Below are 18,772 nucleotides of genomic sequence, written 5' to 3' on the forward strand. Positions count from 1 at the left end.
GGTGAAGCAGGGAACAGTGGAGGGAAATGGTCATCACGCACAGGTTCATGTGGTGCATCAGAGACACCCAAAGAGACCGATAGAGAAAACTCATTTCTTATTGTTGACGACTGTAAAACACATTACCGATGGCAACAGCTTATGGGCCGTGGACATTTTGTTTTTTTATTATTTATTTGTAGTTACATAATCCTCCCCTCCCCCCTTATCTGACTTTGTGATTAGTCAGTGAGGGGTTGTTTAACCAGGACAGATGGCCTTTTCAATCTGTCTGCCAGGAACAAACGAGACATTGCAGGATACCGTAATGGTTGTTCCATTGTTACTTTGCTCATAATATGCTGTTTGTCCAAGAATAAAATCGGTTAGATCACGCCGTCTGAAGGGACGTGCACGCGCATCTGCATAGAATAGCCAATAGGAATGCTTACTCTCTGAAATGACCTGTGATTGGCCAAATGTTCCTGTCACAGGCTGGATTTTCTAAAGCCTGAAGACAGATTAAAGGTTGCCACTGTCGCACCAAATGCTTGCTATTGGGGACAAATTATTGGGTCTTTGTATTATAATTATAGAGTTTCTGTAAAGTGTCCTGAGATAACTCCTGTTATGATTTGACCCTATAAATAAAAATGGAATTGGAATTGAATTGATAATTGCTGATTTTTTGCCCAATGACAGGGGGGGAAAAAACTGCCTATCCCAGCGTCAAGGCTCACTGGCATGGACTCTGCTCACTTTGGGAATATTTTTTATAATTTTGTAGATAGTTAGGCCTACGTTTAGTGTAACTTGCGGCATCAATTCTTTTAGATGGGGTTCCCACTGACAAAAACCTTCACAGTTCCATAACAATGCCCGGATTATCCATAAGGGCACTTGGGCCAGTGCCCAGGGGCACCAACCATTCACAACCTGTGGGGGGACACCACATGACAAGCTTTAACAATCATTTTCCGTAAATTGTTATATTATTCACTTGAAATTGTTGAAAGACCATACGTTACTCGTTTATGAACACTAATTTCACAATAATAATAATAAAATTATAAATAAATCAATATTACATGACCACTATCACTCCCCTCCCCAATCTGTCAGAGTTGAGTTGGTCCACAAGTACTTGCAAATGTATCATTTGGTGGGGGGGTTAACAATAATCAAAAGTGGCCAGTTTAACCCCCCCCAAAAAAATGTTTTATCATAATGATGAATGTAAAATATTTACTGTTATAAAAAATTATAAGTGGTTGGCTTTCTTGATTCAATATAATTGGCAAGCAAATAAAAACAGGCCTTTGAGGTATAGTGCCCAGGGGCACCACATTATCTTAATACGGGCCTGTCCATAACAATGTCATATATCAACTGCAGATCCAATGTGAAGCTGGGAACTCAACAGTGGACAGCAAATGAGCACGTTATCTGTTGGTCACATATCAACCAGACAGATGGGGGTTAGGCTAATTCATGAATGTCTTCTCTGAACAGTGTTAACACTGACTCAGAAAAGTTAGTTTGCTCCCATTTCATCTCCGAGTCACGTGGTAGCCTATACTGGCAATGCATTCACGTTTTGTTAGCATCCAGGCTAACACTCACCCTTTGTGTGTTATTAAATGGTCATTTCTGACAGCACGGTTCGCTTCAGCTTTTAGGGGGGGGCAGGCTGTGACGTGGGACACACTACAGCGCAGCAGCAGCAGGACACACACACACACACACACAGACTGGGTGCCGACTATTAATATTCCCCTTATGAACCTATACCCACAGTCTGTTTTGTGTGCAAAACGCCGGGCGGACCGGGACATCCAGATTCCGCCGACAGACTGCGCCGCACTTCCCCAAATTAAAATCGCCGTCGGGAGAGTAAGAGACTGGGGAGAATTGAGAGAGAGAGAGAGAGAGAGAGAGAGAGAGAGAGAGAGCGAGCAAGAGGAGGGGGCGGAGGGTGGGGAGACTGCAGAACATACAGGCTCTGGATGAATAACCATGGCAACAGCAGCAGCAGCAGCAGGAGTAGTGGCGGTATAAACATTGCGAACCGCGCATCCTTCCGCAAACAGCGGATTACTCCGTAAAATCCCGGAGCCGAACCCCTCTGCGGATATCTACGCTTCATCACTGCTAAGGTGAGGCGTTTTTTTTTTTATTTTATTTTTTATTCTACATGATGTGACACCCTCCTTCTGCTTTAGTTGGGCTGGCTGTTGTCTGCATGCATGCGTGTGTGTGTGTGTGTGTGTGTGTGTGTTGAACACGAGAGGAGCTCGTTGTTTTACATTACAGCCTACAGCAGAGAAAGCTGCTACACTGTAGCTGCTGGTTGGTTAGAGCGCTGTCAGGCTGAATGAGGATGGGTTTTTTATTTTTTTTTATAGGAAACAGAGTCTAATGGGGGGTGGGGATTAAGCTTAACACATAGCACATCATGCTTCTTTATTGCTGCATTTCTGGGTCTTTGTCTGATTATTGTAGCCTACTGTATGTGTTACTGGGCATGTGTGCTTGTGCAAACAGACAACAACACTCCGCACTGAGTTAAGTTAACAAAGCAGAAAGGACCGGTTTAATCAAATAGGCTGAGCCTTTCAAAATAAAGGTATTAATACAAATAATAATAATAAAAAAAAAAGATCTGAATGAATGCAGTATTTGAATTTAGAGTGACAAACTATGCTGTGTGCCTGTGCAGTTTCTGCATCTTCAAGGCGAGCGAGGGTGTTTGTCAAAGCTGCTCCACGGTACAGTGGCAGCCTACAGTTCATTATCGGTCTTTCACAGATGCTGTGGTCTGAAACTGTCCCACACGCTGTCTGAAAACGAACAAAGCAGAATGGGAAACAATGCAGGGTCGTCATCACAGCGGGCTACGAAAGGAGAAGAGCAGCGGCAGCAGAACGACGACGCAGGGTTAAACGAATCACGGTTGACAAGGCTGTTCACACTGTAAATGTAGCACGACTTCAGGCCCCTGGTGTGACTGATGTAAACATTCGGAGCAGAAAAACCACAAGACCATGTTTGGGTGCTAGAGTGTGTTATTTCAAAGCTGAACAAGTGGTGATGTCCTTCATACTTTCGGACCAATTCTTTAAAGAGCACGTAGCTCGCACACACACCGCGCACTTGGTTCGCACGCACACCAATGGACAGTGAATCAGAGTTGTGGATACGTGGGGAGTCTGTTTAAATGGACTTTGAGTGCAGATGGCACGCTCCAGCAGCTCTCCAAACACTACAAAAGACTTGTGATGTAGTGGATGTAGGATGTCTTTGTTTTTTTTGTTGCATTTAATAAAAGCTCTTTGATCATAAGAGAATCTCATGTGGAGATAGCACAGATGCCGTTCACATCCTCTCAAAGTCTACTCTGACTCATTTAACTTGATAACTCCACTTGGTCCCGCTTTCTTTTCTTGCCTTTGCAGGGATTTGGCTTTGTAATTTTGACAACAAAGAGCCTAATACAGAATCACGGAGGGTTTTAGCTAATGCTAGATTATTCCCCTCACATGATTGCTGGCTCAGTGCTTTTCATCCAAAGGGCACTCTGTCCCCACATATCCAGTGTGCAAATTCCTTTCCCATTAAATAAGACATCGCGAAAAAGAAATATTGCCGCTTTGATTTGACTTATCTTAATATCCTTGAAATACTTCATAACCTGGACAGACATTCCCAGCATTGCATTATTTCCTTTCATTTCTTTAGCTCCAAGGGGATGCTCTAAGCCACTGGTCACGTCTCCCTTAATTTCGGTGATAGTCCTGTTTCTGTTATTGTGTTCTCCAGAGAAAGAGTTAGATGTTAATGAATGGAATACTGCCTGAGATTAATTTCCTGCTCTTTGAGCTGTGCACACATACAGCAGCTCCCAGTCGTGGCACACAATGACTCTCAGTGTTACAATGACACCTACGCCTACGTAGCCTGCAAAAATCTGCTCATTCCACATTCGGTCACTATGAACATGTTGCCTCTTCTTCGTCCTCCCCAAATTGAGACAGCAGATGTCAGTCTGCATTGCCAACTGTTCTGACACCACCAGGTGCGGCTGAAAAGGGAGGAGGGCAGCTTAAAGGGTAACTCAGATATTTTTCAATCTATTTCCCCATGTTTTTGTGTCTTAGTGACTGATAGGAACAACAGTTTTTGAAATTGGCCCAGTATTAAGCAAGACCGCTGTAGTCGGCAGCTGCGAAACAAGCTGCAAGATGTAACGTTAATGGGCAACTGTGCACCTTCAGTTTACGTCCACTAAAAGTGCTTGTTTTGCCACTGACAAGGTCATATTGTTATTCTAAGTGCCTGACAACATTATGGAAAGTATCCCTACCGAGGTCGACCTTTTTGTTAAAGAGTAAGATCCTTTTTGTTTAACATGAAGCAGCCCCCAAATCGCTATCGCAAAACCCACCAGACTCCATTTAAAAAAAAATGTAATTTTAAATCGTAAAACACTTTATTCAAAGTCGACAGAAACAAAACAAATGTATCAAAAGTCATCTTTATTCATCTTCCCACCGTTCCAACAAGTTCCACCACTGTGGGTAGGGTCTGGTGGGTTTGGCGATAGTGTTTCTGGTTAAATAAAAATGATCTTACTCTTTAACAAAAGGATCTATCTCTGTAGGGATCCTTTCAATAACGTTGTCAGACACTTAGAATAATTATCTGAGCATGTCAGTGGCGAAAACAGCACTTTTAGTAGACGGTAATTGACAGTGTCACTAAGACACAAAAACCTGGGAAAATAGGGTCCAGGTTGAAATATTCTGAAGTTACCCTTTAAGGGCAGCCTGGAGTCTTAGTTTTTTTGTGTGGATGAATAACTGCAAACTCTGGCCCTCCAAAAAAGCCAGTGCCTGTATTAAATAATATACAGACACCAGATGGCTATTTTGTAATGATTAGCGTTTAATGATTTGCCACAAGTAGAAAATCAGAAAGATAGTTTATGAAAATGCACAAGCAGAGAATTCTTAGCATTAGCTAGGCTACAGGTTGTGCAGATCTGTGTGGGACAGCAGCACTGTGCAGCTATCTGTGCACATAATGCATTTTAACTGGGATTTGTCGACAATAGAAAGGTTAGCAGGGCTCAGGAAATCCCTTATTAGGTAAAAATTACTTTTATTGATCAATTGATTGAACTGCCACATGAGTAGTAGGTTTTCTATGTAACTAAATTGCTCGGCAGTCTTTCATGCCAACTGCAGTCTGAGAAAGGCACACAGCTCAGAAACAAGCTAGTTACAGCTTTAAGGAAATAGATAAAGAGTTAAAGTTGATTTAAAGTCCTTTTAAATGATTTCAAAACTGGTTGATTTGGTGTCCCCCCCGTACTGGTGGAATTGTTAAAGGACAATTCCGGCGCAAAATGAATCTAGGGTTTAATAACATATGTGTACCGAGTCGAACGTTCTCTGGGACATGTTTTCATGCTAATCGAATGCGTCTCTAGCTTTAAACAAGCTACAGCAAACTGGTGGTTAGTTTTGGCAGAGGGTAAATACTATATCTATACCACAACTTCAACGGTAGCATAATGAGGGACCCTACATGTAAACCGAAGCATTGAGAACTTTGTAAGTGTACAGACAGTTTATTAAAAAGATAGTTTAGAAAGACAGTAGCGTTCATGTTTACATGCGGGCGCCATCTTGGAAAACAGTCATGAGCAGTCGAATCACAAACTGCTCATGACTTTTCCAAGATGGCGCCTGCATGTAAACATGAACGCTACTGTCTTTATAATCTATCTTTTTATTAAACTGTCTGTATACTTACAAAGTTCTCAGGGCTTCGGTTTACATGTAGGGACCCTGATTATGCTACAGTTGAAGTGTGGTGCTATTTTGAGCCTTGTTAGTGGTATGAAATAGCAATTTACCCTCTGCCCCGAAAGCTAGCAGCTAACAACCGGTTTGCGGTAGCTTGTTTAAAGCTAGAGACGCATTCAGTTAGCATGAAAACATATCCCAGAGAATGTTCGACTCGGTACACATATGTTATTAACTCCTAGGTTCATTTTGCGCCGAAATGGTCCTTTAACTGTGGTTTAATAGTATAGGTTCCAGAATTCTGGGTGCAGCAAACACTCGTTGAGCAGCTAATTTGCTTTAAGCACATAGAAAAGCATATGATTTATCTGTTTACAGTGCAGCCCAACAAATGCATGGTGTAGGTAAGTGAAGGGGAAATCGATGCAGCGTAGTATCGCGATATTTTCCGTGGCAATACTGTATCGACACACGGACGCCAAATATCGATCTTTCATTATTATATGTGAGATGAACGAACCAGAGACATTTCTACTGAAGACAAAACAGATGTTGACAAAGTTTGGCTTTGGGGACACAATTTGAAGTTGGAAAAAGGTTACGAATTGCAGTATATCGCAGATATGTGCAATATGTGTAAAATTGCAAAAATATCATATCTTGACATAAGTATCGTATCGTGGGGCCTCTGGTGATTCCAACCCCACTTTTTAGAAAGGTATTACAAAATGTAAATTGAAAGGCTACTGTTAAAAAAACATCAGTCATAAATAGTATCAAAAATAGGTTTTGATTTAATGAAAATCTTAGGAGTTATAACTTTAAAAAGCAGGAAAGAAAAAAAAAACGTTTAATTCTATTTTCTGCTGATTTATGTAAATGGGGCATTTATTTCAAGGGAATTCTTAAAAAAAAAAAACAGCTTATTATTAATTCAGTACACCTTACTAAACACTATCTCCATTTGCCATTTAATTGATTAAATAGTTATCTCCAGGAAATTCCTTGAAAATGATTAGGAAATGATCATGAAATAACAGACATGTAATATAAAGTGTTATCACTCTATACTTTACACCAACACAAAGGCATACATTCTTTTTCAAAGCCCTGTAAAATCCAGGTGGGGAAACATTGGATCCTGGTTGAAATAGTCTAAAAATAGGCCTGCTGGTATCAGCCTAAAAAAGGTTTCTATCTGTAAGATGCTGCTTGGATAAGGCTGCCAATATTCTATGTCTTTCGTTTTCAACAAATGAATGAAAAGACAAAAACCAACAAAGAATGTATCATTCAACAAGTATAGTCAGAGTAGCCCTAAGCCTTTATAAAAAACCAATACATTTGGGATTTAGTAAACATTTTTTACAAACTGTACATCTTTAGAAGACAAGGATTAGCTAAGGGCTGTGTGCCACAGGGAGGTCTTACACAGAAACTACTAACACATTGTTAGTAGTGTAAGTCTTTTCATTGGATTTCTTCACAATATGAAAATCGGAGTAACCCCACATTGCCCATTAAAGACATTGGCGTATGCTGCAGTCGATAAGGCTGTTCTCATAAACCATTCGTACATATAGCTACGAAAAGAAACAACCTGTAATTCATATGTATTCCATGTATTTCTTGCTGTATGCAGCACAGTGACTGCTGCTGTACTAGACTGCTCCGGTCTGTGTAGGGAGGAGATTGGGTCGGATAGGTGGGTCATAAAACACAGGGCTTTCGAGCTTAAAAAAAAAAAAAAACTTTCACCCAGGAAACGCATGTTCGTGTCCCGGGAGTACTACTTATGGGGGCCAGTGTTTTAATACAAACCACAATCTTTTTTCTTATCTTAACTAGTCGTTTTGGTGCCTCGCCGCATTACGGTCACCTTTTGGCAGCTAAACTCAACTGCAACAGCCCCTGAAAGTACCGTCACCTTGCGGTGCCCTGTACCTGGCTCACAGTCACAGTCTTTTCTCGGCTAAATTCAACCGTAAAGACTCAACTTAATTGTCATGTAGGATATCATACGAATTGGTGAGCATTGGTTTTCGTACGATATCACACGAACCCGTTCATGACAATGCATTGAGTTGATGAGTTGTATCATCATCATCATAATGATCATCATCGTCATCAAGGGAAACGTAGATGTATGACAGCTGTATGCCTTTGAAGCTGTCAGAGTGTGACGCCCTAATTTGATGAACTTATTGATGCGTATATAGTCTGCATCCTCCAGCCATATACTGTAGATTGTTTTGGTGGGAAATAAAGCATATTAAGTCCTAAGCCCCTGGACTGTGAGCTTCTATTTAGTACACTGTGTTCATTTTACTCCCTACTGCCTAGCGAACACATTCTTGGAGCAGTGAGCAGCTCCTGTTTTAAACCTCTGAGACAGCAGATAACAGATAACTAGGATGTAGGCTTCCAACTCAGTGAATTAGGGAAGCAGTGAAGCATCTTGGGCTAAGAAATCACAAGCTGTACAAACTCCAGTGTCTCGCAGTCTCACGCTAAATTGCCAATAATTGACTCACGGCAATATGATGACCACCGTCATCTGTGGTCAACCTGAAGCCTACTACACACCGAGCCGATAATCGGCCCTCGGACAGTCTGGTGAGGTCAGTGACTCGAGTCTGTTCAGTGTGTTCCATGCCGTCGTCCATCCGAGGGGCCGTCGTCCTTCATTTTGGCCGATTTGACATGTAAAATCGGCGGGGCGGGCACTGCCGGCTCAAATGACCCATCTGATTTACTTGATTTTCCGAGTGCTAACCCGGAAACGGAGAGCGGAATGAGCGTGACTAGAGTCTCTCAAAATCTGACGAAAATCTTTCAAACTGACCTTTGTCGATCTGAAATGAAGACCGATTCAGCAACTGCATGGCCTATTTCTCACTATAATGTTTTCAGAAACACGTTTCAGTGAACTATTTTAGTACAATATGAGATCGTATTCTGAACAAGCCGCCACGACAGCCTGTCTTTGAATCAGCTGCCAGTTTTCATTTTTGGGCGACAACACAGATTAGCGCCGCCTGCTGTTCCAATGCGCTTTTTTGACCAACTCGGCGAGACTAATCAGTCCAACTGCCTTTTCTGCCGAGGGTCGAACGTCTGGTGCGTGTGTCTGGGCCTTGACACGCACAAAGCTTACGGAGCTCCAAGTGTTGCGAGTGTGTCAATGTGGCACAACATGCCGAGTCAGCAAGAGAAAAAAAAAAGCCATTTCTTGTCTCTTTGGGCCATTTGTAGCAGTGTAGTGTACTACATTAGAGAAGGTTACGATGTGTCTCGGCACTGCTTCAATGCTTGCTTGCTTTACATGGACATGGTCACCTTTTTAATTGTCCTCTACACTGCTGGCTTTGTAAGGCAGATGTTCAGGTTTTACTGAAGATTTACTGGCCCTTCTTTCTCTACACTTGGCAAGATACGTATAGTATCTTATTAGCATAAGCGAGGGGGAGGAGGATGTTTTACTGCCAACTGAGACACCTTGGACGCAGCCTATTTGCACAAATTACATTCTGGTGTTGGTAAGGAAGGGACAAGGGAATACAATTATCAACCAACTACAGGGCTCTCAAGTTTTGAACAGAGTTCAGAGTGAGATTTTGGCGGCAGGGGTTTGGGTGGGGACGGGGGTCTGATCTGATAAATGACACATAAATTCGTACAAATAAAATGCTTATTTAATTCAGCATTTCTTTGTGTGTGTGTGTGTGTGTGTGTGTGTGTGTGTGTGTGTGTGTGTGTGTGTGTGCGCGCAGGGGCGTAGCTAAAAATTCTGGGCCCTCTAGAAAGGCATTTTCTATGGGCCCCTCCCTGCATCCACAGCTATTAATTCTAGCATCTTTTGGGGCCCTCCTCACATGAGGGCCCTGGGTACTCAGTCCCCTTTTTCCCACCAGTCCGACGCCACTGTGTGTGTGTGTGTGTATGTGTGTGTGTGTGTGTGTGTGTGTGTGTGTGTGTGTGTGTGTGTGTGTGTGTGTGTGTGTTCAATACTTGATACTATGCATTGTCTGGATAAAATATAATGAAATAGCCTAGGCCAAAGGTTTTCACAAAAATAAAAGGAAAGAAAAAACTAAAAATATTCCAAATGATTATGGGTACTGTTATAAAAGTATTATGGGTAGGCCTATTATAAAATGGGTATCTTTATAAAAATATAAAACTGTCATAGTAGCCCTGCAGCCGATTCAACATGTAGCTATAATAATAATAACAATAATAATAGGCGCAAAAGCTACCCAGTGTTTCCTCTATGTTGATTTCTGCCACCACAGTATCAGAAATAGGGCAGACGCACAACAGGGTTTCCGCTATGTACATGTGGTATATAAAGTCATAATTACACGACTCTACAGAGCCGTGTGCTCTACTGAACTCAAGCAAACTGTCATCCGCTCTCTCTCCCCTCAACTGGAACAGTGACAGGACGTCATCACTCGCGAAGTCATGGCAACCAGATAAACAACAGGGCGAGTACACCGTTCTCTTAATACATCCATGGAGTACACTTGTCACTCAATCTTAGGCAAAGTCACAAACAGCGACGAAAGCCGCAACTTGAAATCCGCACTCGCTCAGCTGGTGCGTGGCAGGGCCTTCTGAACTCTGTGGGGAACTCACTTGATTCCTCTACCTGTTCCACTGTTTAAAAAATACCGGCGCACCTTGATGGGCGTTATCCTGGTAAATGAAAAAAAAAATAAACTACTGTTTGTGTAGTGTTCAATGTTGTTATATGTTTTGTTAGTCTTTATTCCCCATTGAAGTTCCATAAAAATCTTGTGTTTGCATTTTCGATGCGTTTTGAGGTGAATTTTCAGGGTAGGACGGAGGGGGGAGAGGGACGGAGGGGGGGGAGACACTTCAACAGCGCGGCGCTGCACTTCTAGTGACACAAGCGCTTGTGCTGCTTGAGATTGCTGTTATAGCCTCATTTCACTCAGGGGAAAAATGTCAAAAAGACAACCAAGTTTGCTTAACTTGTTCAAATACGCTGGCCAATCGGATGCCGATCAAGAATGTGGAGACCACGGTGGGTTTTTTGGTTCATTTAATAGTCCGATGGATAATTGCTGCTTGTGAAAACGATTGTTGCAGTGTATTTTTTTTTAAATTCTTTTTTACATTTCACACCGATGCGGTGCGTGTTCTGAAATAAAAATAAACATTGCCCTGAACACACAGCGTTGTTTAGGTTTTTTTAGTCAGAGAAGCTACTAGGCTGTGTCATTTTTAATTTTTGTTCCGTTACCTCCAACCCCCGTTTTGAGTCGCCGGATCCACCCCCCCTCTGCGCTCCGGGACCTCCCACTTTACAAATTAAGCACTGCTCACGCCCAATGCGTGAGACTTGAGAGGTATGCAACTATTGGGGCTCATGTTAGCTTAATTAGCTAGCTAGCTACAGGCCAGGGTAGGAAGACTGGTGGTACTCAATGGATATCTGTATGCTGGAGTTAACCGTAATTGGCAGTAGCTTTTGCATTTTAGTCGCAGCCATTTAACGTCTTGCAATACCCCAGTGTCTGACCTCTGGTGAAATAAAACCAGCCTGTCTAGATCCATCTTCACTCCTTAAAGAAAGTGGACTGAAACTGCGTCATGTTTTTTCAGGCAGCTAATGTCTGGTGCACACAAGAGGATTTTCAAACTGATTTAAAAAAATGTGGGAGAGACCACAGATATAACGACAGGTTTAACAGTTTGCTAATATTTTAATGGTAATAGTGCACACACACCAGACGATTCAGTCAAGACTCAGGACCACACACACTTACGCTAAAGTGCCGATTCCAGGGACTTGGGATCTCACAAAAACTTGCAGGATCATATGTGACTTCAGAAGAAAAGAAAAAAAACATGGAGGTGGACTGTCGTCGTCAGATGGTTGCATTTGTGTGTGCTATGTCTCACAAGCTTGTCCTCCTCTTCTTCTGTCCACCTGGCTCGGGAGACAATAGAAAATCAATCAATACAATCATTTTTAGCTAATATTGCTAATAGCAACAGTGCAAACAGAGAATTAGTTAGCTTCATGGTTAGCACACTCACTTGGGCGACCTGGAGGGCCGTGCTCATTGGCTGTAAAGTTAACCGTCCCGAACGGTGTGTAATAATGTAGCGAGCGAATGTAATGTAGCGCGCTGGTCATTATTGCAAATTGAACCCCTACAGACTGATTCCATGTCGGGGTTCTAATTCGCAATGATGACCGGCTTGCTCTACATTATCATCCTTTATAAATTAACTTCTTTCTTTTAATGGTTCTATAAGTTCTCTGGCAGCCATGTTTCTGTTCTACACAAGTAAGCAACATTCAGTCGGTGATGCTTACCCGATCAGCTGGCTCTCATTGACTATTGTGTGTTTTTGCTCAATAATCCATCGCTGTTCCTTTCACACTGTAGGATTTCAAGTCAGAAATCGGGGGAAGACTCCGATCCAGTCTGTAACATTAAAATGATGTCTGTCAGATAATCAGTTCAGACCAGCCTCAAATCATGAACAACTGTCTGGAGGGGCGAACCGGACCCAAAATCCAGCCAAATATCCTCTGGGGCCAGCATTAGCTAAGGACTGGGCGTAATGCACAAGTGAAGATGCACGTGTGTGTAGAGGTGTGAATCTTCACTGATCTCCCGATTCGATTTGATTATGATTATCAAGTCAGCGATTCAATTCGATTCGATATCTCGATGCCTCACGATGCATCACGATGGGTCAAATACATTTTTCTATTAAAGCCATGTAGGATATTTAATTCATAGCTTTTCAAGCTTCAAAAACAAAACATTCTGCAGTGCTCTAATACTAAATAAATTGGATACATAAAACTACAGCACTGAGCACATGGCCCTTCCTGAATGTGCAAAACATAACAGAATATGTAAACAGAAAGGTTGTTAGGCCTACATTAAATTGTAAACAGAAACAATCGATTATGAGCCTGCCGATTATCGATGCAGCGTCGTCCATGTCCACGATTCGATGCATCGATTATTTGATTCATTTCAACAACTCTACTTGAGTGTGCACCTTCCTTTCTGGTTATGACTCCCCATGTCCTTCTTTACAACGCTTACAGGAACACTACCCACATGCAGCACACATGCAAGGATTATGTTCCAAAGCATTCAATGAGGGGTTATTTGAGACAATTTACTCTAAACAGTGTCAGGGTTTTATGTCCTTTTGTTTGGTTGCAGCTCAATTTACTGTCTCAGCTTCCACTGCACTTTCTGTGAATACTGCAGAATATATGTATAAGCCCACGTCTATGTTTAATGGTTAGAGGATTTAAAGTCAAATTAAATGGTTGGTGTTTGGACGTGCCGCTAATGGAAAACACTGCTCACGTGGATGTGTAATGAGCTTCAGCTAGCCTTGGATACGTTGATTAGGGCTGGGCAATATATCGATATTATATCGATATCGTGATATGAGACTAGATATCGTCTTAGATTTTGGATATGGTAATATGGTGATATGACATAAGTGTTGTCTTTTCCTGGTTTTAAAGGCTGCATTACAGTAAAGTGAACTTACCAGACTGTTCTATTATTTGCCTTTTCCCCACTTAGACATTATGTCCACATTACTGATGATTATTTATCTAAAATCTAAGTGTGAAGATATTTTGTTAAAGCACCAATTGTCAACCCTAGAATATAACACCAAAATTCTATCCCCGGTTTTTTGTTTTTAAAATTTTTTTTTTTTTTTTTTTTTCTTTTCTCCCCCCCCCCTTTTTTTTTTCTTTTTTTTTTAGTAAACATCCATTTTCAATGGTCTGATGCATTGAGGCACATTGAGTATTTGCCTGCAGTTGGCTAAATGAGTTCAGGTAATGACCATGTTTAGGCCTGTATTTATGTCTTTGGCTACAGATAACAGTCGTTTTCAGGGATGGGACAAAATATCGATACAGCAAAATATCGTCGTCCGTGCGATACGAGAATCGATTACGCTGGCGCCAAATATTAATATAAGGCGCTCTTAATAGAGTTCCCTGCTCCGAGCGTCGCTACTTCAAGGCTCCTCGACACATGAATAAAAGGAAACTTGAACATTTAGTTAACTAGCCGAAGAGGAAGAGATTTTCAACGAGATGGGAGAGGTTTTCAACGTGATGGCGGACAGCGGTCTAAGGAAAATAACAGATGCCCCAGCCACGTTTAAGCCCACAGTCTGGACCCATAGTTGCTCTCTAGTTCTGCAAGTTTAATTTACAGACTGAAAAACTGGAGCTGCAGAATTGTGCCGTTTTCTAACAGTTTGGACTTGGCAGTGAATAAAGAGAGAAAACCTGCACTTAACCTTTTCACAGGCATTTTGTATTTGTAGTTAGGCCGATATCGAGATGCGTCATTAGAGGATTGGATATTGATTATCGCTGAACTGCTGTATCATGATATTATTGGTATCGTGAGCCATGTATAGTGTATCGTGTCTCATCGTGAGGTACCCTGCGACTCCCACCCCTAGTCATTTTGGTCATTGCTAACTACAATGAAAAAAATGTCCGCAGTTTAGTTAGTCGTTATGTGTTTAGACATCTCCTTTAACCCTTGTGTTGTCCTTCGGGTCCCAGTGACCCGAAGGACAACACAAGGATTATGTACTTCCGTTTACTTTGTTGAGAATTGCTCTCTAAACCCTGTTTCTTTTAAAGTAAGTAAGTAAAGTTTATTTCTAGAACACATTTAAACACAGTTTAAGCTGACCAAAATGCTGTACAAACAAGAACTAAGGTGCTGTATTAACCCTTGTTTAGAGAGCAATTCTCAACAAAGTAAACGGAAGTACATAATCCTTGTGTTGTCCTTCGGGTCACTGGGACCCGAAGGACAACACAAGGGTTAAAAAGATAATGGGCATCAGTTCTGTGTGATCACAAAGGAGGTTTTCGGGTAAACTTAAGTAAAAGCGCACAGCAAGAAGAAATACCAGCAACAGGCAAACGAAATTGTGGTTGACACATCATTCTTTTGCTTGTGTAAATGGGAATCTACAACGCAAACTTTGTGTGCCACATCAAACATACATTTAATGTCACAAATGTTCGTGTTAAACAGGATAAGGAGACCTTCGTTTCCTCAGACTTTCATATTCGTCTAGTCGAGTCTCTGAAAAAGCATTTAAAAAAAAATAATGGCACACTAAATCTTGAATACGCCCAAAACACGAAGAAAGCTCTGGGATACATGAGGCCTTTGAATTAAAACATTAAAATCATAATTACAACATTTAATCACCAGTTTTGCAGCTATTTGATATTTAATTAAATAGTAATATATTAAAGCAGCAGAACTATACAGTATCTAGATCTAATCCTACTTATTATACAGGTAATAATGATACTGTACTGAAGTGCTGGCATTGATAGGAATAGAAGCTGAATTAAAGTCAGCTCACAATCTCCCTTACTAAGACGGATACAACAAAGAGAGCAGCTGCATGGTTTGGTGCTCATTTTTCGGTCTGTCTTATAGAGTCGGCTCTCCACACTGGACTATATGAGTCATATCACCTCGGCAAACTGAAAATAACAGTGTGAGCTAGTTTTAGAAATGTCTTCATTTGTCTCATCTTTCACTGTGGATTCTGCTTATTTGTCTAATACGTCATATTTGCTGTGCTTCCTCTCTTTTGACAGGTGATGAGTGGGATTATACCATGTCTGAAGTACAGGGAACACTGGAGTTTTCTGTAGAGTTGCACAAGTTTCACAATGTGGATCTCTTTCAAAGGGGGTAAGCAATTTATCTCTGCACAAATCACATTTCCAGAGTCATGATATCAGATTACCTGGCTGGCTTCACAGCTGGCAACTCCGCAAACTCACAGTGCCTATTCATGTTGCTGACAAAGGATCCACGCATTTTATTAATTGTGATAAAGTGTTTTTTTATTCTTTTTTTGTTTTGTTTTAGTACCTTAACTGAATATTTACACATTAACCTGAATTCAACACTTAAATGTGTAGGATACCTAGTCTCGCATTGCCGGACATATCTCCACAGTGCTACAGTAAGTGCACAGTAATACAGTGAGTTAAGGTCTGGCTCCTCAACACATCCATTCCAGGTTAGGAGAAAAAAATGCTCTGGGTTGTTTGCATTTCTTTTAAACCAATCACATTCACGTAGGCGCCGCTAAGCTCTGGATGCAGCGACGCTGGTCCTGTTAAATAGTCTCAGGAAGGAACTTGTTTAGTTGAAACATTTGCACCCTGCAACAAAAAAAACGTCACATACAATATTAAAAGTAGTTAACTGTTCACACAATACTGTAACGTTTAAATTAGCTGGATACATTGAAACGGTTGCTCCTACCGTTGTATCGCCGTGTGTACTTTGTCAACAGCAATCCTGCTACAATCGGTCCCAAAACGTCCCTGTTAGATAGTAAATGCCATAACATTAAATCTATTCTTTGTTAATCTTAACAAAGTTATTCCCCGGAAAGAACCAAGCAAGCAAATTTTCTTCAAAACATGCCATTTTCCCGCATGTAGCTTCTAGCTCAAAGTTTGTTGTCGTTTCCCGTAACGAACAGAGTTTTGCAAGGCGAGGGACATCGCCGCTAGATCTTCCGGTGATTATCACACCAAGTCGACTTTTTTCACAGAATATATTTTTTTAATTCAGCAATTCATATAGTTACGTTTTTTTTAAAACACCTGTGTACCTATGGCCTAGGCCATAGATTACACTGTAAAACTGACTTACTCCATTGGAAAGAAAAAACTGTGTTGAACAACCTTCATCTGAGCTCTATGTTGTCAGGCATGTTTTGTAAAGTACCCATAATCCCCTGAAAATGTATGTCAGGACATCATGGGGTCTAATGAATTTAGCATGGGTTGACTGCGCCTGTCATCAACATTAAGACAACAGATTACCCTAAAACTACAAAGAGATTGTCAACAGGGGGTCCGGGACCCCTAGGGGGTCCTCCAAGTTAATGCAAGGGCGCAACCAAATTATTGTTCATTTCTGAAAGTTTTTTCAAAACTTAAAAAAGTCTTACCATGAATCAGACATATAATATAAATCCTCACTGCTTACTGGCCTATAGGTAAGGTAGACACAATTATTAGGCTATTTTAATAGATTAGTATTTTATGCAAAAAAGGTATGTATAAAGGCTTTTGGCCACCCTACACGTCATTGTAGGCCCAGTTAATTTGATACAATGTATGTAGTAGGGGGTCTCTGCTCCATCTCTCTTTCAGTTAAGGGGTCCTTGGCTTAAAAAACGTTTAAGTCCCCTGTCCTAAAAAGCAAAACGCAGTATATTTTTTTGGATTTTTGGCATCTACCTTGCCATATAAAAATATTATACCATAAAAAATGTATGATTTCTGTGATAGTGTTCAATTTTCAGTAACTACAAAACCGAGAGCTTCATCAAGTGAAAGCTAGCTGCTGAGAGGGCTAGCCTTAGCTAAAGCTAAATATATGCTCACAGATTTTACTCTAGCTGTTATCTGTCATTTTAAAATATCAATTTTTATAGAGTCTTGGGAAGAGAGAGGTTTAGAGAGATCTTGGGAATTCAGTTTGTTGTTCCACATAAGTAAATGAGGCAGCAAAAAACACACCAACTAAAGCGCAACTGCTAAAAGGTAACTAGCTAGCAGATTTTAGAAGCTGCTATCTCTGCTTTTGACTCTAGAGGAGTTTGTGTGATTTGGCAAAGTTAAGCTCCCTTTAAACCACATATTGGAATATATTAATTGTGAATGAATTCATTGTATTGATTTCTATATAAATATCAATTAGTAGATCTAGAAGATCACACCTAGAAAAACAAACCAGACAACCAGAATCACGTAAACAATAATCTTTTAAAACTATCTAAAAGGAACACATTTTGTTGGAGAGACTGTGTTTTCTTCACATAACCTGAACGTTACAGTGAAAGGCATCGTGGATTTTTTTTTCATAATGGAGGTTCTAATATTTTTGGGGCTTTAAATAATCAGCCCCAAAAATGAAGGCATTACAACTTTTCCGTCTGCTTCTGTAGGCCAGCGCTAACCTGAGTACAACATTACAACGTACAAACATACACAAGAAGTAACTATTTAAAATATATTATGGGCTGTACCAATAAGAAGAATAATGAGTGTAAATAAAAGAGCTAAAATCTAATTATTTATTTATTTTCCAGTTGAGTCTTTATAATATTCCATGACATAAAAAGGGCCATGTTTATACCACTGCTGCGTCTGCAGGAAGATTAAAACCTCTCATCTGGTCAGATGAAATGCCAGCTTTATCAAAATGATTTTCCCTCTCCGAATAGGATGGGTTTAAGCTTTATCACGGTAATCCCTTCAGCTGAGTGCACTAATATGTTTGTTTTTACTGGTTGCCACGTTACTTCCGATAGCAGCAGAGATGTGATGTGGACACTCAGAAGAACTGGATCCCCCAATATAAAGATGATGCACTGCGGAATAAGAACGATTTAGTTTTTCCAGGACCTGAGCATCTCACCACACAGCAATGTAATTACTGAAATCAATACAAATCTCTGTGCCAGACTGGGGGGGGGGCATGCACCCGTACACTTTGAAGGGCCCAGTTGTACACTGATTGCATTGAAAATACAGATTAAATCTGCATTTGATTTGAAAGAAGGCGATAAGCATAACCCTTTTCATTTTCACTAATGTTGGCAAAGTTAGAGTCTTAGATTGCTTCAGATACTCGGATTACGAGCCCAGCTCTTGATTTTCGTCTTCGTCATTTATTCTGGTTTAATTGTGCTAAAAGTATATATGCGACAAAGTATTTCAGATGCGTGCCTTCTAAAGAAAATTATAAAGTAGTTTATTGAAAATTAGTCTATATCCACGACGTTCCACCTCCGGGATTGCTCCGTCACCACCGGAAATTCCGTCGGATTTCACTCTTTTCGGCCGGATGTCCGTTACCTTCCGCTTTCTTTGT

At 40.9% G+C, this 18,772-nt stretch overlaps 2 protein-coding genes across 2 annotated transcripts in view; one reads left to right on the forward strand and one right to left on the reverse strand.

The window, feature by feature from the left end:
• Positions 1–18,772, reverse strand: part of LOC120571509 (collagen alpha-3(IX) chain) — an 80,281-nt gene that overhangs the window by 40,714 nt on the left and 20,795 nt on the right. The window contains exons 4-5 of the mRNA XM_039820488.1: positions 12,145–12,256; positions 11,588–11,751 (exon numbers count right to left, since the gene is read on the reverse strand). The gene's annotated coding sequence lies outside the window, so the exon portion shown is untranslated. The remainder of the gene's footprint in view (positions 1–11,587; positions 11,752–12,144; positions 12,257–18,772) is intronic.
• fam135b (family with sequence similarity 135 member B) overlaps positions 1,970–18,772 on the forward strand; it is a 63,660-nt gene continuing 46,857 nt past the window's right edge. Inside the window, exons 1-2 of the mRNA XM_039820487.1 lie at positions 1,970–2,135; positions 15,466–15,562. Of these exons, the coding sequence (XP_039676421.1) occupies positions 15,486–15,562 (77 nt within the window). The 5' untranslated portion in view covers positions 1,970–2,135; positions 15,466–15,485. The remainder of the gene's footprint in view (positions 2,136–15,465; positions 15,563–18,772) is intronic.

This window comes from Perca fluviatilis, chromosome 13 (genome assembly GCF_010015445.1).
Source record: "Perca fluviatilis chromosome 13, GENO_Pfluv_1.0, whole genome shotgun sequence".
Lineage (NCBI taxonomy): Eukaryota > Metazoa > Chordata > Actinopteri > Perciformes > Percidae > Perca > Perca fluviatilis.